The sequence below is a fragment of the Lissotriton vulgaris genome, chromosome 2_1 (genome assembly GCF_964263255.1).
Source record: "Lissotriton vulgaris chromosome 2_1, aLisVul1.2, whole genome shotgun sequence".
Classification (NCBI taxonomy): domain Eukaryota; kingdom Metazoa; phylum Chordata; class Amphibia; order Caudata; family Salamandridae; genus Lissotriton; species Lissotriton vulgaris.
The window spans coordinates 338,585,464-338,609,218 of NC_141687.1; the positions used below are offsets into that span (position 1 = coordinate 338,585,464).

The 23,755-nt window shown below is 47.5% G+C and overlaps 1 protein-coding gene across 2 annotated transcripts in view; it reads left to right on the top strand.

Moving 5' to 3' along the window:
• Positions 1 to 23,358, top strand: part of EFCAB5 (EF-hand calcium binding domain 5) — a 377,049-nt gene extending 353,691 nt beyond the window's left edge. For both annotated transcript variants that reach the window (XM_086955085.1, XM_086955086.1), the window contains exons 20-21: positions 11,026 to 11,122; positions 22,328 to 23,358. In XM_086955085.1, coding sequence (XP_086811211.1) covers positions 11,026 to 11,122; positions 22,328 to 23,184 — 954 coding nt within the window. In that variant the 3' untranslated portion in view covers positions 23,185 to 23,358. The remainder of the gene's footprint in view (positions 1 to 11,025; positions 11,123 to 22,327) is intronic.
• Positions 23,359 to 23,755: the final 397 nt, after the last annotated feature.

Genomic DNA, 23,755 nt, shown 5'->3' on the forward strand with positions numbered 1-23,755 from the left:
TGCATTTAAGTCACCCCGATGATAGTGAGGCCCGGTGGCTGAGAGGAGAACACCTGTGTAAGGCGCCGAAGGGTGGAGGACAGGAGCGTCAGGGGAACATAAGTGCAAAGGAGGTTCACGGGATTTCCTTCGACCAACCCAGACAAGGCCACAAACGTCCCCTGTGGATCAGTGACCGCGTCAACTACAGTGAATGGGAACCCACGCCTCAGAAAGATGGCCACCCCCCTGGAGCCTCTAGCAAAGCCGGAGTGCCAGACTCGGTCAAACCCGAATCGGGCCAGGAAGTGGCATTGGGAGCCCAGAAGATGTGTCTCCTGTAGAAATAGGGCATCAGGCATGTGTCGGCAGGCTGCACGGAGCACAGCAGTGCATTTAATGCGGTCTAGGAGGCCATACACGTTCCAGGAGAGGATGTGGAGGGGTGTATTAAGCATGTGGATCATTTGTGGAGGTGAGGTGTGGCGCGAGGCAAGCGGGGAAGAAGAACCCCCCGCAGTCAGGGGGAAGGCCCAAATCGAATCTGGGGCACCAGGGCATGGTTGATTGGAGCTGGAGTGTAAAAACGTCCCTTTAATATTATTTATTCCAGCATGTTGCTCAAACTTTTTTTTTTTAACACATATTTTATTGATAGATCACATAGACAATTGCAGATCTCTGTAACCCAGAGATATCTGCCAGACATAAGTACACATGTAGAATAATGCAATCCATCACAACTTTTAGCTGCAGTACAACGGGATCATTGCAAATAACTAACCCACCTCCCCCCAGCCCCCCCCCGCCCCTAACTATCCCAAACTCACTCCCGCCCGGATCCCTCCCCCCTTGCACGGTTTCTGACAAGTCCAACCATTCGAGTACACGCATCTTGCGGCAGAGCTCATTCACACCTCTAGTTCCGGGTCTTTTTCCGGCGGGGGCTCCAGCCATATGCCCCTGAAGTCGGCCCATTTCTTCCAGATCTTGTAATGTTTACTGGGGCAACCTCGGGCAAGAAATATGGGCTTCTCCAACCCCATGCAAAAATCTAGGCCCCTTTTCCATGCTACAAGTGACGGGGCCTGCGGGTCCTTCCACGCCCTCGCAATGTCTCGTTTGGCCACTGTGAGTCCTAATAGTAACAGATGTCTCTTATAGAGGTTGCCTCCCACTCCTTCCAACACATGCAACAATCCCAGTCGCGGTGTGCACGGGGAGCACCCAGCCCAGCGCTTCATCCAAACCATTCAAGACTCCATTCCAGAACCGATCTAGACGCCCACAACTCCACACTGTAGGGAAGAACGTGCCCTCCTCACACCACCTAGTACACTCTGGGGACGCAATAAGGCCCGCCCGCCACAGCCTCCGCCGTGAATAGTACGCTCTGTGGAGGTATTTAAATTGAATCAACCTGAGGCGGACCGAAATGGCTGCACCTCTGGGGCCTGCCAGCGCCTCATTCCAGTCTTCCTCCTCCAGCGTCCCGACCTCAGCCTCCCAGGTCTCCTTTAGTTTGTGTAGATCGGAGGAACAGTGTATGACCAGGGATTGGTATATGCGGGAAATCTTTTTATTTTTGATATCCCCTATGAAGACCTGTGCCTCCAATGGGCTAAACTCTGGAAGTGAGGTCAAACCCTCCAGATCCGGAGCCAGGGCATGGCGAAATTGTAGGTAACGAAAGAACTGCGTGCGGGGCATATTATATTCGATACTCAGGGCTTGAAACGACTTGATCGTCGTCCCTGTCACATCATCACCCAACCTAGAAATACCAATAGCGTCCCTCCCCGCAAAGCCGGAAAGGGTTGCCAGTCCCGGGAAGCGGCCATTTCGCCAGAGGGGGGTTTCTTCAGACAAGGTCCGCCACCATCCCATCTGCCGCAGCGCTCTCCTCCAAACCTCGAAGACTACCTGTGTCACCGACGGCAAGGCCTTGCGCCCACTCGTCATGTAAAGCAGCTCATGGAGCGAGTGGGGCTCCATCAAGAGCCTCTCCAGTGCATAGGCCGGGTCTCCCCTGTCCCCATACCACCATTCATTCAACACTACAAGATGCAACGCTTGGTAATAGGAAAGAGCATCCGAAGTCGCCAACCCCCCACAGTACGTTGAACGAAAGCACGTGCGTAGCGCCACCCGAACGGAACCGCCCACCCAAAGGAACTGCCCCAGGACTGAGTCTACTTGCTTGAACCAGGAAGGCTGGATGGAGTACGGGTGATTTTGCAACTGATATAGCAGTCGGGGCAAGGCCACCATTTTAAATATGGCCGATCTACCATAGATGGTCAGTGGCATGCGGGACCATATTTTAATATCTGCCCGGGTCCGTACCCAGACTGGTACCACATTTCGCTCCCATGCGACTGCGGGAATCTCGGACAGGAATACGCCTAGATATTTGATGCCCCCGATTGCCCTCTGGAGCTCCGCTGCCCAATCTCCAATTGTTGGGCCACTCCCCAGCACCCAGAGCATAGATTTGCGTGGGTTCATGTAAAGGCCTGAAGTCTCGCCGAAGATCTGCAGAATGCGTAGAAGACGAGGTCCCGACCGATTGAGATCTGTTAGGAAAAATAGGACATCGTCTGCGTGTAGCGCAATGTGGTCTGACAGGTTCCCCGTCCACTCGAACCCCTTCAGCTGTGCGTCCACCCGGACCCAAACAGCCAGGGGCTCCATGGCCAAGGCGAACAGATAGGGCGAAAGGGGGCAGCCCTGTCTAGTACCCCTCTGGACGGCAAAGCTCTAGGACACCGCCCCGCCACCCTGACAGAAGCCCTTAGATCAGTGTACAATAATTTCACATAGGACAAGAATACGGGCCCTAGATTCAGGCGCGGCAGGAGCGAGAACAGATATGTCCAACTGAGCGAGTCAAACGCCCTGTCCATATCGGCCAGGAATAGCGCCGCCTTTATTCCAGAGGACCAAATTGCCGCTACTGCAACGTGGGCCCGCCTGATATTGTGCCGTGTCGCCCGCCGGGGCATAAAACCGGCCTGGTCAGGATGTATAAGTTCAGTGATATACGGCAATAACCTATTGGCCAGCGCCTTGGCCAAGACTTTGGCTCCACGTTCAGTAGGGAGATTGGACGATACGAAGCGTACTGCTCGGGGGGTCGACCAGGTTTGTGAAACACCACCACCTCAGCATGTCTCCAGTCCGGGGGTAGGCTGCCATGCTCCCTTGCCTCCTCCACTACCGCTCTATAGTGGGCCTCCAGTTGTAGATGGAATTTCTTAAAGAACTCACTGGGGAAGACATTAGGGCCAGGAGCCTTCCCAGTGTTAAATTCTCCCAGGGCGACCCCCAGCTCGTCCTCCGTTAGCGGACTATCCAGGCGGTCTGGGGCCTCATCTGAAACTGCTCGTGGCGGCAAGTCGGCTATAAACTTAGCAACTAGGTCCACAGAAATGCATTTGTGTGGGGAATGTCAGCGTAGTAAGCCGCAAATCCCTCCGCCAGCGACTTGGGATCTGTCATCGGGGAATCGGAATCATCTAAAATCTTCAGAGGGGTCTGCGCCTGGAACTGACCCTGACACAACCTATGGAGCATCGTCCCAGCCTTATCCCCCCATTGATAGACCCTGCTGCGGGTCGCCAGCCACAGCTGCCGCGCCTCATCCAGTAACAATGAGGTATAAGACGGCTGCGCAAGCAGCAACTGCTCCACCGTCCGGTCCTCCCCTCCCAGGCCACTGCGTTGCTCCAAGTCCCTAATTCTGGCCTCGCCAGATCCATGGCCTCCCTACGCCTCCTCCTAGCCGCCGCACACCAAGCAATGTCAATGCCCCGCAGCGTGGGCTTCATAGCCTCACAGAGCGTCGTCGGAGTCGCTACTGTCCCGACATTCTCGGCTAAATACTGCGCTATGGCCTTCCTCATATGCGCTTGGTAGTCCACCAGTTGCAAGTGCCAGACCGAGAGGCGCCAGCGAAAAGGCTGCTGTCGCAGATCCAAACCTATAGACACCACCGTCGGGGAGTGGTCTGACAACCCACGCGGCAATATGTCTGCAGACTCCACCCTACCTTGAGCCGCCAAGGGAACAAAGATATAGTCCAGTCTGGAGAAGGATTTATGAACAGCAGAGAGGAAGGTATATTCTCGCCGTGCGCCATGTATGTGCCTCCAAGTATCTATCCATCCCAGATTACGAAACATATCACTCAGTTTAGTATGACCAGCTGCCACCGTCGCCCCCCAAGCCTGCACCTATCACGTGCTTGATCAACCACATCATTCCAGTCCCCACCTATAACTGCCAGCACATTCGGGATGTCAGCCCATATTGCAAATATCTTTTCTACGAGTAACCACTGCAACAGGGGCGGGGCATACCCGCTGCCAAACACAACAGATTCCTCTCCCAATGTACCCTGAACAAAAATGTATCGGCCCTGCGCATCCAGCCAGTGGGTGGAGTGGACATACGGGACCCTACGATGCACCAGAATGGCCACCCCCCTGGAGCCCCTGGCAAAACCTGCATGGAAAACTTGAGTATAGCCATATCGCTGAAGGCATAGTGTTTTAGTCCCCAGTAGATGTGTTTCTTGCAGCATCACTATGTCTGCCCCCGCACTTTTAGCCTGTTTCAGAACTGCCCCCCGCTTGATCTTATCCAGTACTCCCCTTACGTTCCAACTAAGGACACAAAGTGTGCCCATGGGCCCAGCGACCCCATCATCTGGACCTGACATCAAGGACCCATAGTATCGAGAGACCATCACACTCGCCACTTGTATGTACCCTCCATCCCCACAGTGACATAGTGACATTGCTCGGACCGTGCATTCCCCCTCAACTCAACATCAAACGTTCCCCCGTATCCCCACCCCCACCCCATAACTCAAGAAACAATGAAGTATCTGTCGCGGTGTAGCAGGATCTCCACCCCCAACGCGAGGTCGACAACCCTCCCCACCAACGGATCCCCATAACCCTATCCAACTCCCAACACTCCTACACCCACCTACCCACTACTAGAGGACCCCTCCCCGCCAATAGATACCCCCCCCCATCCCCAGTCACCCCATTCGCCCACTGGAACCCTCATTTGCTTCATACCCACTCCACACCTCGCAAGTGCAGGGCTCAATTGCACCCCAAGGCAGAACACCTAATCATAGAAGGTTAAAGCAGTACATCAACAAAATGTCTCTCGGAGGGCTCACGTGCCCTTCTTCTGTTTCTCGGCCGCCCCGACTCTTTCTCGGAGGCCGTGCCCGACACTGATCGTTGCCGTGATCTGGACCTCCAATTGTCTTTGCTCCGAGCGTCTCGAGAGGACCTCGCCCGTGCCTCATGGCCTCTGGCCTTTGAGATCATTCGCAGCATGGATTTAGGAGGGAGCATAGCACCGAGTCGGCCCTTACCATTGCGCTTGATAATATCCGCACTCGAGCTGATAGGGGCCAGACCACCCTCCTCATCCTGTTAGATCTTACTGCTGCGTTTGATACCCTTTCTCCCTCGGTGTTAACATCTCGCCTGAGGGAGATTGGGGTAGAGGGGTCCGCTCTTGATTTGCTGACTTCCTTCCTAGACCAGAGGGAACAGAGAGTGATGCTGGGGGAGTTTCTATCTCCATCCCTGTCTGTGCAATGTGGGGTCCCTCAGGGGTCGGCATTAAGTCCGACCCTTTTCAACATCTATATGACCCCACTTGCCAGACTGATAAGATCTTTTGGGATGTAGGTAGTTTCCTACGCCGATGACACCCAGATCCTGGTCTCCCTCTCCAAGTCTATTAACGAGGCTGCCTCCAATTTTAGATCTTGCTCAGAGGCAGTCGCAAAATGGATGACATACAATTCATTAAAACTGAACGGGGAGAAGACGGAGATCCTGGTGTTTGGGGGAAAGGAGGACATCTGGTCGGCAAATTGGTGGCCTGCTTCACTGGGAGCTTGTCCGGTACCCGCCGTTCTGGCTAATAACTTAGGAGTTCTGATCGATCCTACCCTCAACATGCGTCAGCAGGTGAACAGAACAGTCTCTACCTGTTGGGGCATAATACACATCTTGAGGAAGATTAAACATTACTTTTCCCAGCAGGCCAGAAAGCAAGTCGTGGTTGCTCTCATAGGCTCCCGACTTGACTATTGCAATGCGCTGTATGCAGGACTCAACAGGGGGCTGCTGCAGCACCTTCAAATGGTCCAAAACGCGGCTGCCAGGTTTGTGTTGGATTTACCCAAACGTGCATCGGCCACCTCCGCTAGGAAGGTGTTGCATTGGCTGGCTGTTGAGGACAGGATTTCTTTTAAAATCCTGTGCCTTACCTTTGGGGCCCTAGCGAGAAATAGGTCAGTGGGGATTGGGGCTCTTTTGGCCCCCTATAGCCCCTCGAGGAATCTGCGCTCTGCCAACAAATCTTTGCTATCTGTACCACGCATTCGCAGAGCCAAATGGGGTGGCAGAGCTTTTTCCACAGTAGCACCAAAAATGTGGAATGCTCTTCCAGTGGAAATTAAGGCCCTTCCCACTCTTCAGTCCTTTAGGAAAGCCTTGAAGACATGGCTATTTGCCAAAGCATACCCGTAGTTCTGCCTCTGCCTTTTATGATTTATTTTTATAGGCGCCTTGATGCCTTCGGGTTTTAGTTGCGCGTTATAAATTTTCTTTCATTCATTTCATTCATTCATTCCTCATCATGCGAGGAGTCTGAGTCCCGCCCCGGATGTGTGTACCCTCACCGGCCTGATTTCATCAGTCCACAAAAACACCTCCTCCGGGGAGTCAAAGAAGTGGGTGCGGGATTGAAACACAACCCGCAGACGGGCCGGATATAGAGGGCGTACTGTATTTTCAAGTCACACAGCCGGGCCTTGGCCGCAGTAAAAGACTGGCTTTGTTGTTGCACCATACGGGTATAATCCGGGAAGATCAGGATAGTGTGGTTTTCATACCGCAGTGGTTCCTTTGCTCTGGCCTGTTTCACATCCCTATTATGGTAATTAAGGAGCTTAGCGATCACTGGCCGCGGCCGTGCCCCCTCTGGCGGTTTTTGCATTAGGGCCCTGTGCGCCCATTCGATAACAAAGCAGCGGGATAGAGCATCTGGCGGCATCCAGCTCTCGAGCCACCGCCCCAGGAAGCTTGGGCAGGCCAACAAAGGGGAGGTTGTTGCGCCTGGCGCGCCCCTCTGCATCCTCCACATTGAGCGCCAATCCCTTTTGGACAGATTCCAGGCTGGCCACTTTGCGTTTAAGAGTCACAATGTCGTCTTCTGCTGCGGAGATGCGCGTCTCGGCCTCAGGGATGCGGGAGACCGCATTCCGCAGATCCTGGCGCAGCAGAGTAACATCCGACCCCACCGCCACAATCTTTACGTCCAACGCATCCCGGGACTGATTAATGGCCGCCATTAGTGCCGCATTGTCCGGCCCAGCCGCCTGAGGTCCACCAGAGGCCCCCGCGCTGCCCCGAGGCCCCATGAACCTGTCAATCGGTCCGTGCTTGGGGCTTCCCCCACCACCTGCTCCACGGGTCATATCTGCACAGCTGCTTCAGTGTCTCAGCCTGTCGCAAATCCTCCGCATCGTTGCCCACGACTCCACCTATGGGCAGGGCACCCCACTGCTATGTCGACGATCTCAGGCCGGCCCCCATCAGCGTGGGCTCCCTCCAAAGCACTTCTTCACCAGCAGTCACGCGGTCCATCAGGGCCCGACTACCTCCACTAGCCTCCAATATCCGCAATCTCCTTTCGGGTGGGGAGCCAGTCTACAGTCATATCAGGGGGGCCCCAGGGTCATTAATGCGCATACCTTGAGTCAGGGGAGGCCAGAGCCCTTGCGCTCCACTCTCTCGGCCGTGGTCCGGGCCTCAGGTGCCCCGCGATGACTTCCAGCCAGCTTCCACCAGGGCCAGGTCCCCGGCCACTCCCCGAGGTCAGCGCTGGGACTCGCGAAAATCGAGGTCCCCGGCTGCAGTCGTCTGTGTAGGCCGCACTCCCAACTCTCGACACTACCAGGGTCTCAGCGGGTTCCCCAGCACACCACTCGCTCCGTCTCCGGGAGGCCCACCACCGGATCCAGTGGGAGGGCTCCAGGAAGGGCCCAACGCCGGCTATGCTGCCCCCGCACTCAGGCCAGGCCGCACAACTCCGTTCCTTCTCTAAGAGCCGCGGCGGGGAGCCCGGGCGCCTCCAGGCGACACCAGTCCAGACGCGACCTCCTGTCGCCACGGGTCCGCCGACACCTCCAGGCAACACCAGTCCAGACGCGGCCTCCTGCTGCCACGGGTCCGCCGTTCGCCGTCTGTGCCCCTGGTGCCACTTCACGCTACTATCCGGGGTCGCCATCCTCGAGCTCCCCTGCTGCTGCGGGCCCTGTAGGCCGTATCGTGTCTATCCACTGGCACTCGGTCCCAAGGGCTCAACACCGGCCAAAAAGTCGCAGACGAGGGCCTGCTGACTCCGCTACTGATCTCCACCCTCGGGGTCACTTCTGGGTGAGGGGAGCAGGATAGATCGACGGATAACTGGCCGGCGGGACGGAGCTCAGCTAAGCCGCGTCCGCCATGCTCAGCGTCCAAGCCACGCCCCGCTCAAACTTTATTTTGACACAAAATTCCCATCTCTTTTCTATTAGTAGCTCTTTTACTTTAGTACCGTCATGCCCCCTAGGTCTGGTCACAACAATCGTGAAGCCTGTTCTGTGCCTTCTCTGTTCCACATCCCTCTTCCCCTTGTCTAAAACGCCTGAGGGTTTCTTAAAAAGCAAACATGTCTCCAGTCTTGTTCTCCCTTAAGCAGCTCCCAGGCATATTTTTTTGGGCAGACAACGTGTTTTTGGGTAAAACCCACCTGAGGATTTTAAACTACTGAAGGAAATGAAACTTTTTTTTAACTTTACAGACCTCCATTGGCGAGTCATTTTCACAGATTACGTTGGCAAAAACGGAGCTGGATTCCCAAAAATTCACGACGATCGAAAATAACTAAGGGGCATATCATCGTCAATTATCGCCCAGCGTGCCTAGCGCTGATTTCCCTAACGCCGGCTATCGGTGAATTAAATCGCCGAGATAGCGCGTTATTATCAACGCATAACTCAAGGGCGATATATAATCCAGCGATAGCGGGGAAATCGCCGGTTTTGCAGGGAACATCACTGGTTTTCACTGCAAAACAGCGATATGCTTGATGATATGACCCTGTGGTTATAACACATCAATCCACCTCCCATTGTCAACATACAATAGTCAGGATTTTAGCAGAAGTTAGTTTTCGGCGAAACCATGGTTTTCGCCCAAAAAAGAAACATCTGCTAAGATCCTAAGGGCCACCTTGTAAATATTGCAATGTGCTTTTAGCAATAATTTACAAGGTAGTCCTCATTAGAGATGCAAAGCGAGGCGACGGCAAAACGGCTGATAGCATGCGCTAATGCATGTTAGCACCGGCTTGCAAATAAGGCGGAAAGATTATCTCAGCTTTTTTGGCTTTAAAAGCCAAAAATGTGGAGATAAGGCCCTTGATAATATGACCTCTAATCCAGTACACAGCAACAAAGGCGGTACATTAGGTCACAGACGATGGAGTGATTACAAATATTGGGCATGAGTGAATCGTGGAACAATGAAATGCTAGTAAATGACATATAATTAATTACAGATGCAAATATACACAGTATTGTACAGTTGATGAGGTCATGGTCGGACTCTAGATGGAGGGTCATGGGGAAGAGGTGTAGTGAATGCACCCTTCACTACACCCCTTCCTGCACGCCTTCCTCCTGCCGGTGCAGTGCCCTGAAGACTGACTTGAAAATTAGGAGGAAGGAATCCGCTCTGATGTTGCAACAACTTGGAGGATCTGAATTTGAATAGGGTGTATGGTGATGAGCTAGCGGCAGGCTTGCCGACAGACCCAGTGACCGAAAAGGGGTGAACATTAACCGAGGATAGTATTAGTGAGAGTGGTTTCGAGAAAAGTAGGTGGTGTGGTGTCCAGTGACGGCTCCTCCACTAAGGCGGAGGAGCGTCAGGCCACTGCTTTGCAGCAGTAAAATAAAGGAAAAATAAAATGTTAATAACTCAAGGTGAATATAAATGTTTTTTTTTCCTGCTGCAGCAGTTTTGTGGGCGGGCGGCTCTGGTGAAAGAGGAGCAGGGGGGGAGTGGTGGCACACTAAGTACCCATGACTGTTTGGTCAGCCGGCTGGGGCCGGCAAAACAGTCATGCGTACTTTGCATGTTCTCCTCCCAGGCTGCATTACAGCCTGGGTAGAGAACATGCCCTGACCCCCATTCCCTGGCTGAGCGCCAAACCCATGTGCTCAGACCAATCAGTTTCATTGACCCTATGATATGTTTCACAGTTCCTAAAAATGAGGGAAAATGTGCTTACAATGTGCATCTATATTCCCTTAAGAGGTGACTGAAAGGTTGGCCCACGGTACTATGAGAAGACTTAAAGGCAATATCTAGGTTAAGCGATGTCTGTTAATTGCGTAAAAATGCAAAGAATTTGTAGGTGAATCTCTAACTGAATACTGATTTATGTAGAAAGCACCATCACTGTTTTTTACATCAATGAACAGTGGGATACTTGCTTCTAAAACTTTTGGTCTTGGGTGAATCAGAAGCAAATAATACTTTCAGCAACATATTTGGCCGAGGGCTCAGCAGGGAACAGAAAAGAACAGAGGTTCCAGGATCCCGTCTTGGAGTTGGGAGAGACATTCATTTTTAGGCTTTCAGTAGCTTAACTTTCTAATCTCTTGGAAGAGCTGCAGCACCTGCTCTGTGTTATCATCTGTTGGCAGGTCTCTTTCTATTATTAAAGGACTCAGAATACAACCAAATGGTTGTACACAAAACCTAAGGCAATTAATGGGGAGAAGTGGAGGAATCTTGCAATGGACAGTGCTTTTAATCAACATGTACAATGCCTCAGCTGCAGTTTATCACATTTTGCTGTTTATTCAGCTGCACAGTTATCCATGGGTCTTGGGTTGCTTGCTTCCTTTGGAGGTCTGTGGCTAAATATTTCCTTTTCATGTTCTCTTTGCAGAAGGTGAACACCAGCCTAGTGCGTAAGATCACAAGTTTTGACCCAACAGCGAGTACAGTGCAGGTTAAGCCAGAGCTCGTCGCCAAGTACATCAAAGGTAAGCAGGCGAGGTGGGTAATGTTTAAGGTACAGGATCTAGCTTACAGTCTGGGGACTAAGGTGCTTCTGGAAAGTTCTAATAGGACAACACTAGACAATAAACAACTCAGATACACAATAGATATCAAAACTACACGCAGACCACCTCCTAGATTGAGGGGGGCACAAAAGTCACACTAAACGCACAAAAAACTGAATTCTTACTAATCTCACCACCAAAGAAACACACAGAAGTGAAGAAATGGTCCAATATGATCACAGCATTAAACTGCACCCCTACCCTAGTTGGCTCAGTGAAATCACTAGGACTCACACTAGATAAGAACCTAGACATGAAAGCCCACATCAATTTGATGGCAAAAGACGCCCGCTATCATCTGAACTACATTAGAAAAGTAAAACCATTCATATCTAAGGCGGATCTCAAATTGGCAGTTCAATCACTAGTTATCGCGAGTATTGAATATGGATGTAAAACGCTAGCAGGTCTACCAAAAATTTCAACAGCACCACTGAAGGCATGTCTCAATGAAGCTGCAAGACTGATCACCGGATCGAGGAAATTTGACCATATATCACCACACCTGAAAGCATTAAACTGGCTACCTTACGAAGCCAGAATCCAGCTAAAAATGGCATGCATAACCCACAAAGCGCTCCACTACAATACACCTAGTTACCTTGCTCAGAAAATTAAACTATCTGGAGGAAACAGACCGACCAGGAGTGCAAAGGAGCTGGTGTTGAGACCAGCCATCTTCCGGAAGAAGAAAACTTACGATAGAGCTTTCTCAGGAGCAGCCCCCAGAATCTGGAATTCACTTCCTACAAACATTAGAAAGATTCCAGACACAGCATCCTTTAAGAGGGAAACTAAGATCTTCCTAATGAGTAAGTTCCTTACATAAGGCAAGGCTCGGGACTATAGAATACACGATCAAGGACTGGAACTGAAATATGCACAGGAAATAGACACTTAGGATCGATTCTGTTACACATTATATTTAGCTATATACTAAACCTATGTCATACTCTATATATATTTTTTTGGTATAAATTTAATTGATGTTATCATTATACTGCTGTATATGTACCTACCTCATAATACTGTGAAAGTTGACTATAACAATGCTTGTCTATAACTACCTCTTGTAATATGAAGCGCTCTGATACCCAAGGGTCATGTTTGCGCTATAGAAAACTCTTAAAATAAATAAATAAATAAATAAATAGGGGACTAGTGCACATAGAACATATCCAGGAAACAGTGGAACACCTGTGCTTCAGAAGCAAAAAAAAAACATTAGCGGCAAAAGATCTACAGCCAGAGGGAACAGAACCAAACTCCAAAGGTCAGGGTCGCAGGACAGGCTCCAGGGCCACTGGACAACCTTCAGAGATCAGGAATCAAAACAACCAGGGTCATGGGACACCGTCCCAACCTCAAGAGATTAAAAGGTAAAAAAAGCAGCACCATTGGCCAGCAGGTGGAGGAGGCAAGAACCATTTCCCTTTGGCAGGGAGACTCACAAGACTAACATCAGAGGTGAGACCATGACATGGATTCCATGTGCCAGATAGCTTCTCAGGAGGGCCAGATGTCTGAGCACTCCACTCTCTTGGGGCACAGGGTATCATGTGAGTTGCAGATGAATCTGGAGAGCACTCACTCTGGGCATAACGCCATGCCTAAAAGGCGGGTACCTTCTACAACCCTCTATTTGGCTGGTGGATGAACCATCTAATTAATTGTAAGCATCAACTGCCACATAGTAAAGTGTTTCTTGGCGCTCTCAATACAGAGTCTTTTCATGATAAAAACATTGATTTGTTTGGCTCTGCTAGAACAGAGACCTGACAAGGGCGAATAAGGCTTAAATACGTGCCATTAATAAAAAGGGCTAGGGTCATGAAAACTTTATGCTTAAGTCAAAGGACCTTGATTATAGAGTGCTGAGTGATTGGGAGTCAATGGAGATAAAAAAGATGGGTCGAGGCAAGTAGAAGAAGGAAGGCCAAGAAGAAGGTGAGCTGTAGAGTTCTGAATGATTTGCAGGCATTGGGTGAGCTACTTAGGTACATTCAAGAAGATAAGAGTTACAGTAGTCCTTACACGAGTTATTTAGGAAGTAGATAATGAATTTGCATGCTAAGAGGGAGAAAAGGAACAATATTGATGAGCTTTCTGAGGATATTAAAACAGCACCTAGCAATGTGCGTGATTTGTGGGCCAAATGAGAGATGTTGGGCAAGGACTAAGCCCAGATTTCTACGTCAATTGACTGAGCCAGCTGCAGTACCAAGTTCAGTGGCCCATCATAAGGATGTCAAGGTGACAGAATGGTGGCCAAACAAGATAACCATGGGGTATCCCCAATAAATTTGAGGCAGTGATCTTTCATGCCACATTGGCAATCGTGCAACATCGGCAATTGGCCACGGTAAGGGTAAGATCTTTCGAGATGGAAACAATGATACCAGTGTCGTCAACGTAAGACATCACATTCAGGCCAAAGGAACACATAAGATTGGCAAGTAGGGTCATGTAAGCATTTAAAAAGGGTGGGGCTCAAATAAGACCCTTGAGGAACCCTATAATCAAAAAGAGAGGAAGAGGACGAAATAGGAGGGAGAAAGGCTGTGCCCTCTTGGAGAGAAAGGAGCTGATCCTTTTAAGGGGCTGATTAGCTGATACCTAGGGAGAATAAAGTGTTGACCAAGATGGGATGGCACTCAATGTAGAAATTCACAGAGAGACCAAATATGATCAGGGGTGGCAGATTGTGTCTGGTACAACAGTATTCGGAGATCCTCCATTACAGACATGTGGAGGGACCAAAAGCCAGATTGAGAAAGGTTCAAAAGAGAAATGGATTCCAAGACTGAATAAGGTTATTTATTAATGCTTTACTCAAGGATTTTGGCTGTCAAAGTAAATGGTAAATCAGATGGTTGTTACTTAGAATTTTGGGATCAGCTACTGTTTTTTAAGCTAGGGCACTATCTGGGCTGACTTCCAACTATTGGGAATGGTAGCAATGTGAAAAGAAAGGTTACTGAGTTCCATCATAGCAGGGCCTACAACTTCTGCGGCTAGAGTGGCAATACACAGAAGGCCACGGTCAAGACAGGAACCTAATTTGATGGATGTGAGTGGAGAGAGAACTTCCTCCTAACAAAGAGAGTTGAAAGAGAAGAGACAGGCTGATACCGGTGTAAGCATATGACAAATGTTGTAGAGGACCAACTCTGATGAGGGTTTAGGAACAACATGTATTTGGATGGAGAATATGTTGCTGGAAAATTAGAGAAAGAGAGCTCCTGACACAGTTCTTGACAACAAGAGATATCAGGTCGGCATGAAGGAGTGGAGAGGTCTTTAACAACGGAAAACATCTCACATGACAAAGCTGAGGAAGCATTCATTTTGTCTTCCTAATATTCAAAGCATGAATCCGTGAATATAAGTCAGTTGCGCCCAGGTTAATGTCAGAGGACAAAGTGAATAACATTTTGCATAAAGTCAAAGAGGTCCCTGGGACCTTCACCCAACAATGGATGGGTTGAGTTTCAGCTTAAGGACAGTGTTTCTTAAAGTAGTTGAGGGAATCAAAAACGGGACTGCAAGAGGGTCAGTCCAGGTGAGCGGAAGAGAGGGGGAGGACGTAAATGCCATCAGTGTTAGAAAAGATAGGACCAATCATCAAGCCATAAGACAGTTTGATCTTAATAGCTAAAGTTTCAAACTTTAAAAAATTCATTTGTTTGATTCTATATTCTATGGCTTTGTAAAAAGAACATCGTAAAAAGTCTTTTGAACATTGTAAATATATGGTGTATTGTTTTGCGGTGAATGTATGGAGTGGGAGTGACAGAGTGAGACAAAGTTTGAGAGTGGGTGTGCCTGTGAATGTATTGTATATTGATGTATATTGTATTGTATATATATTCACTGAAAAAAACATAGGTTTCACACCAGTTATAGTTAGCTGGAAATTTTACTGACATAAAACCATTGAAATTCCACGTTATAGTTAGTTGGACTCACTATAACTTGCGCGTGTAATGCACTGCTGATGATGTCACATATTACATCACTCATGACATGGTCAGTGACATCACTCATGACATCACTGATGACAACATCCTTGTGACAGAGTGACAGACCTCCTTTCAGTGTAATGTAACCCTAGAAACACATATTCAAAAATAGAAACTAAAATTTTCAAAAAAATAGAGATACCCATACCAGTTACAACAACCAATTCAGTAATACCACCATCTATATACACATCCACTCATTCACCAACAAATCTATATAGTCACTCATACATATATTCACTCATCATATGTAGTGAAACACCTATACATCCTTTACACACCGACAGTCCTCCAAAAGTTACTCACACACTTACTCACACATGCAAATAAACTATTGAACATCCATTTATTTGCATATACAGCTATACACCCACTACCACTTTACTTCTAAGGAAACTTACACATACTTACTCTCTAAAACAATAACTTATAGAAACACATACTTATTTAAACAGGAACTCTTACAATCTCTCCCTCTCACATATACTCACTTATATACATCAATACTCACATATACTAGATTAAAACATATGTCGTTACTGATAAAGACACTAGTGAGACAGTCATTCACTCACTAACACACACATATACACACTCATACACCCATACAGTCCTGCACATATGCTGTCTTCAAAACACATACAAACAGTGAGTCAGTCATTGATGCATCTATGTGCTAAGTAATACCCCCACCAAACCATACAGACACTCATACTGATACTTAAAAAAACATCTAATAACCCATATACACACATGTAGCTACTCACCAACCCATGCAGCCTATTATACACAAAGTGAAACACTGATACATATATTTAAATATTTAAACATTACTCACTAATATATGTATTCACTAAGATACACTTAATAAGCCAGTTAACCAATCCATTTTTTTTAAAACATCCTTTTAGACACTTATTTAAACATTTATTCTTCCATCGACCTTTACATATACATATATAAAACATATTTAATTTTCAGAAAGACACACATTCACTGGATGGTGTCATCAGTGATGTTATGAGTGATGTCACTGACCATGTCATGAGTGATGTAATATGTGACGTCATCAGCAGTGCATTACACGCGCAAGTTATAGTGAGTCCAACTAACTATAACGTGGAATTTCAATGGTTTTATGTCAGTAAAATTTCCAGCTAACTATAACTGGTGTGAAACCTATGTTTTTTTCAGTGAATTTAATAGGTTTTTTAAATGCTAATTCCTAACAATAACTGGTGTGAAACCTATGGTTTTTTCAGTGAATTTCATAGGTTTTTTAAATGCTAATTCCTAACTATAACTGGTGTGAAACTTATGTTTTTTTCAGTGAATTTCAATGGTTTTTTAAATGTTAATCCCTAACTATAAGTCTCAATTTATAAGTAAGACTGTTAGCGCTCTAGTTGTTCTTTAGAACACTCTGTGACATTCTGTCATTGGCCTATATTTGGGCTACATCTGGCTGATATTTGGGCTACATTTTTTTTTGTCTCTGGTGGCCATCTTTGGGCTACATTGGGCTACATTTGGGCTACATTTGGGCTCTAACATATATATATAGCCCAATGTAGCCCAATATATATTTTTTCAAAGTTAATTTTCGTAAAAACCACTTGAGCATATATCTTGAGACATAGCAAAGGCACATCGGGCTACCAGTCCCTACAATTTTGCCATTTTTTTTTTTATATTGTTTTTTTTTTTTTTGCCTTGGAGCGCTCCCGGTGCGCGCCCCGGTGAGCGCCCTGAAAAGCGTAGTTTTATGAAGCGCCCCGGGGCGCGCACCGGGGAGCATCCCATAAGCGCCAATATCGTGAACGAAAACATGATCGTGACGTATCGCGTAGCCGCGACCGCGTGATACGCACGTCGTAAACGCACCCGGAAGTACTCGAGTGAATACATTCGCCCAACGTAGGCGTCCGACGCGCTTACGCGACGCGCCCCTGGGCGCGCCCCGGGGCGCGTATCGTAAGCGCGTCGGGTCATGTGACCTGAAAATAACACTTTTCATTGGTTTATAACAGTTTTGGTTTCATAATGATGAAGCCCCTGGTCATGTGACCTAAAAATAACACTTTTCATTGGTTCAATAAATTTATTTTTTCAAAAGGATGAAAGACCCCACCTTTTTTCCTTATTCTGACTTTGTCCTTTGACTTAGGAAGACCTGTTTGTACCTCTCTGTACCTTTTTGATCAATATAATGGCTTCAGTAGTAGCAGCAGCTGGTGCATCTGCACCACTACCACCACCACAACCACCAAGAGGACCACCTCAAGATATCATTGGTGGTCACAAGAAGAGGAAGAGGAGGAGGAGGATGAGGGGAGTTCAAGATGGCTTCAAGAACAAAATACCCCATACCAGCCAAGACCACACATTATTTGGGAGTTTTTTTCTATCCCACAGGGGAAGAAAAAAGTAAATGCAGCAAAGGTGACTTGCAGAATCTGTGGCGTGGAACTTTCCAGGGGAAACCCGAACAAGAAATATTCATTTGGAAACAACACGATGATACGCCACATGCAGCGCAAGCATCCAATAAATTATTCTGCTGCAGAGATGAGGGAACTGGCCAGTAACCCTCCCCAATCCACAAGCACCACCTCAAAAAGGAAGCAACGAACTCCGTCTGCACCAGAGGAAAGTGAGACGATGCCGTGCATTCAGCCACGATTTGCAGATTTCAGAATTATCTGTAAATATTGTGGGAAGACCATCTCCTACGGAGAACAAAGCGTAAAGCTCATCTTCCTTGCTGGGGACAACCATAAATGCCCCAATAAACCCTAATTATTTCTTTTTTTTTTTGCTCCAGTTGAGCCATTTTCAATTCCCTGTTTTTTCGTTTCTCCCCATGAAAAATCCCAAAAAAATATAAAACTGTTCAGAAAACCCAAAAAAAGTACAAAATGTTCAAAAAAACTATAAAAAAATATAAAACATCAAAAAGAAGAACAAAACAGTTCTTTTTAGAACTATCTCCAATTTATAAAAAAAGGCTACATTTAAAAAAAACTCTATTATTCATTTTTCCCCATGGGACGCTCCCCGGTCCGCTCCCTGGTGCGCGTACCGGGCGCTCCCCCCGCGCAAATCAAAAAAAAATAATATGTTTTTTGCCCCGCTGGGCCCTTTTATGGCCCCCACATCAAACCTAGGGGATCAGGGGGGGTCTATCCCTGCCCTCTTATGGTCATTTCCCCCTTTGATTTTTCCACCTCTTATGTCTCGATTTTACCGAGCCACAAGATGGAGGCCGCTCCGGACTGTTTCGAATGTTTACAGACACCCGAGAGCCAATCAGCTTTCCGTGCGCAAGTCGCGTGGCGCTCCACGGAGCGCGTACCGGGGCGCTGCCATAGATATATATATTTTTTTAACCTAAATTACTCAAAATCCACTGGAGCACATATCTTGAGACATAGCAAAGGCACATCGGGCTACCAGTCCCTACAATTTTGCCAAGTTTGGTGGAAATCCATTCAGCTGTTCGGGCTAAAAGTGAGGTCGACCGCCCTATGGAAATTAACATGGGGAAAACACGTTTTGGGACCCCCCTTTTATATCGGCCACCGCTTGACAAATCCCCCCCAAACTTTCAGAGAAGGACCGGGGCGCCGCGAGGCCATTTTGAGGAAATTTTCAGGCAGATTCGTCAACCGGCGCCAAAGTTATTCCAAATAGAATTTTGAGATTTAACATTGAAAAAAATCCTAACTATAACTACCTACTGGCAACCGCCAGTAGGATATATATATATATATATATAGATATATATATATATATATATATATATATTTTTTTTTTTATTGTTGCAATTTTGAAAAATTTGAAAGAAAAAGATGATGTTGAATAAACAAGAATCCTAAGTTGATAAATTGATAAATTCAGACGGAAAAAGAAGTCTTCCACTTTTTGTTTGGCGTCAATTAGTGGTTAGTAATTTAGACAAAATAGAGTTCGCAGTATTGGCAATCATTTAGTTATTTAGACCAAGATGGGATGGCACTCAATGTAGAAATTCACAGAGAGACCAAATATGATCATGGGTGGCAGATTGTCGCTGGCCCAACAGTATTCAGAGATCCTCCATGACAGACATGTGGAGGGACCAAAAGCCAGATTGAGAACGGTCCAAAAGAGAAATGGATTCCAAGACTGAATAAGGTTATTTATTAATGCTTTACTCAAGGATTTTGGCTGTCAAAGTAAATGGTAAATCAGATGGTTGTTACTTAGAATTTTGGGATCAGCTACTGTTTTTTAAGCCAGGCCACTATCTGGGCTGATTCCAACTATTGGGAACGGTAGCAATGTGAAAAGAAAGGTTACCGAGTTCCATCATAGCAGGGCCTACAACGTCCGCGGCTAGAGTGGCAATACACAGAAGGCCACGGTCAAGACAGGAACCTAATTTGATGGATGTGAGTGGAGAGAGAACTTCCTCCTAACAAAGAGAGTTAAAAGAGAAGAGACAGGCTGATACCGGTGGAAGCATATGACAAATGTTGTAGAGGACCAACTCTGATGAAGGCTAAGGAACAACATGTATTTGGATGGAGAATATGTTGCTAGAAAATTAGAGAAAGAGAGCTCCTGACACAGTTTTTGACAACAAGAGATATCAGGTCGGCATGAAGGAGTGGAGAGGTCTTTAACAACGGAAAACATCTCACATGACAAAGCTGAGGGAACATTCATTTTGTCTTCCTAATATTCAAAGCAGGCTTTATGAATGAGAAGATTATAATATTTGATAAGTGACGTATATTTTAGTATATCTGCAGGGATGTAGGAATAGCGCCGTGGTGCTCAATCAGTTTACATTGAGGCTTTTGAAAGATGCAATCTCATCGCAAACACCATGAATCCATGAATAGAAGTCAGTTGCGCCCAGGTTAATGTCAGAGGACAAAGTGAATAATATTTTGCATAAAGTCAAAGAGGTCCCTGAGACCTTCACCCAACAATGGATGGGTTGAGTTTCAGCTTAAGGACAGTGTTTCTTAAAGTAGTTGATGGAATCAAAAGCGGGACTGCAAGAGGGTCAGTCCAGGTGAGCGGAAAAGAGAGGGAGGACGTAAATGCCATCAGTGTTAGAAAAGATAGGGTTTAAAGATGACCCAATCTACTCAACGGAGCACTTAGATATACCAAGAGCTTCAAAAGAACAGGTAGGATTAGTGTTATTAGGCGCCCCACCCCCAGGCCATACATTCACACATTTCCTGCTGATCGGCGCCCAGGTTTTCGCGAGTCACTGAATAGACTATTGTCTTCACGTGATGGAGTGTTTTTTCCAGAATATATTTGTCAGTCTTAAGTTATTTTGGCTGTCATACTTAACTGAAGATAACAGAAACTGGTGATATGAGCCTGTGGCCTTTCTTTTTATACACTGGAGATTGGTACCGGTAACACCGTAAGACATGTCTTCTGTGATTTCAGGAAATCTCAAATTCTCCACCTTGATTTTTAAGAACAAAGATGTGGTCATTTTCAATGGCCTGATGGCTTTGGGTACCCTAGGCAGCCAACAACTGTACTCATTCCTTGCCTTCAACTGCTCCTGTGCGAAATAGAGAAACTACCTCTATGGACTGGCAGCCATTGGAGTTCCTGTCCTGGCTCTGTTCCTTGACGGTGTGATTCTGAACAACCACACCTGGAACCTGGAGGCAGAATGTCGGAGATGCTTCAAAAACGGTATCGCTCCCAGCAATTTCCTACTGTTCGGGTCCATTATTGGACAGCCCGTTGTGGGCCGAGGTGGGCAACAGATAAGGGCACCTGAGTAACAAGTAGTATGGTTAAAGGTGAAGCAAGATCTTGCCATGATTACATTCTGAGGTAGAAAGCAAAGTTCCAGTATGTGAAGAGTAGAAATTATTGCTAATCCGTCTTCCTGTTTACCCTAGCGGTCATCATACCTTCTCGGGTGGGGGAATTTGCGGTTAAGAAATCAGAGGCAGATGTATCATGAGGCCAAGTCTCCTTTAAAAAGACACTGTCCGGGCAGTGGGAAGTGAAGTCAGCTGATGTGTGGCTAAGGACCAAATAGTGATTAGGAAAGAGTTGGATGAAGGCTTGGCCAGCCGGGCAGGAGAAGGTGAGGGGAGTGCCTTAAGAAATGGGGTTCTAGATGCATTAGCTAGAAGGAGAGAAAAGAGGCAAAGTGCACAAGATACAACCTTCAAGCAGAAACAAGAGAAAGGTGCAGTTAGGGCAGCATTTACATTTAGGTATTAGAGCCAGTAGTTTACCACACAATTAGGTAAGGGGGAGGCTCTAAGAGGACAGAGAGGCAGGGTTTCTGGTGCTGGGCCACAAACGGGCACAGATATGCTTGTATTTGGCATGTCTTAGGCAGCCCTGTAGCAGAAGTACTTTTGCATATGGCAGAGTGCGTGGCCTGAAAAACTGCTACTATCCAATGAAGCCGGGTAATGGGGGAATTAGAACTGGAGCATGGCAGCTTCTGTGGGTGCTCACAAGCTCCTTCAGAAGCAACCACTATGCAGGAATTGAAAATAAATTAAAATAAATATGTCAATAAGTAAAACATAAACTAAAAAGCAGAGTATCTGCTTCGTGGAGGCAGACAGCTCCACTACCAAGGGGCACAAGGAGATTAAGAAAACAATTTAGCATCCAAGCTATGACTCAAGACCCTAGAATCTCAGCAAGAGACCCCTGGCCTTGAGGAGGGCACGTTTAAAACTTTCCCTATGCAGTTCTTCTTGGAATTAGACTCTCTGCCTTCCATTCTCAATGTGCTCCCCTAATGTTCTGCTGTGTTTTTCGAAATTAATGCATTTCTCCATCACTATCAAACATCATGAATCCTTTCCTCCTAGGACCAGGTTATTGTGATGCACTGTACGAGTTATGACTTAAAGTATTGAAAGCTGTTTCATAACTGTAGTTGAAACATGCTACACTCTGTCAAATTCCTGTTTGTAGTTGCAACATCTCAACATATGTGTAGCCCATTACCTGAAAAATGCCATATAAACTACAAATAAATAATTAAATGTTTGTTTATTGGGGAAAATGTAACTTATCCTGGTTTCTTTTTCTTTCTGTTTTTTAGGGATCCCGCGGGGAGCGGTGTGGCGGCATGGCTCCATCCCTGCAGAATATCTCTACAACTGGGCATTCACATGTCTGTCACTGTTGGAGCTCAACCCAAGCCTGCTCGAGGCCCAGGAGCCATCCGCTGCCTCTCTCACCCAGGAGCCATCCGCTGCCTCTCTCACCCAGGAGCCATCCGCAGCGTCTCTCACCCAGGAGCCATCCGCAGCCTCTCTCACCCAGGAGCCATCCGCAGCCTATCTCACCCAGGAGCCATCCGCTGCCTCTCTCACCCAGAAGCTATCCGTTGCAGCTTCCATCCAGAAGCCATCCGCTGCTGCTCTCACCCAGAAGCCATCCGCTGCTGCTCTCACCCAGAAGCCATCCGCTGCAGCTCTCACCCAGAAGCCATCCGCTGCAGCTCTCACCCAGAAGCCATCCGCTGCAGCCCTCACCCAGAAACCATCTGCTGCCTCTCTCACCCAGGAGCCATCCGCTGCAGCTCTCACCCAGAAGCCATCCGCTGCAGCTCTCACCCAGAAGCCATCCGCTGCAGCCCTCACCCAGAAGCCATCTGCTGCAGTTCCCACCCAGAAGCCATCTGCTGCAGCTCCCACCCAGAAGCCATCTGCTGCAGCTCCCACCCAGAAGCCATCTGCTGCAGCTCTCACCCAGAAGCCATCTGCTGCAGCTCCCACCCAGAAGCCATCTGCTGCAGCTCTCACCCAGAAGCCATCTGCTGCAGCTCCCACCCAGAAGCCATCTGCTGCAGCTCTCACCCAGAAACTATCTGCTGCAGCTCTTACCCAAGAGCCGTCCCCCGTGTCTCTTAGACACAGCACCACAGCAGTCACAGAGGAAAAACCGAAATCCTAGAGTCGCACTGCGCCTGCGCCTTACCCAGTTAGAGGCCATCAGGCCACCCACTGTTCCGTTTGCAGGATTTTAGAAGCCATACCACACAGTGGCTTGGTCATTGCTATGTTTGCACTGTGTTGGCGGAGTTATGAAATTTGCCATAAATTCACATAAAGAGGTTGTTTTCACTTCATTATTTTCTTGTATTTTTTTTTGATGGAGGGCTATGTTTTGAAATTACTAAATGTAAGCGACCATGCAGCCCAGACCTGTTTATACCTGCACACTACTCCTTATGATGATGAAATCTCTTAGGTCAGTTTCTTAGGGTTCTGCTGCAGACTATCAATGTCCCTCTCGTCGAGAGTCCCCTCTTACTTAGAAATGAAGTCCTACTCTGAGTCTGCGGGCCTGCCTCAATGATTGGAATGGAGTTTCATGCCTACAGATCAGGCATTTTCAGATCTAGTGTCACTGCTTTTTGGTTGAAAACACTCAAACCCCACACCCCTGGTGCTTGGAGCCTAAGATCTCTGCAGGTTGACAAGACACAAAGCTGTATTTTCATGGATAATGCAGGAAGGTAATC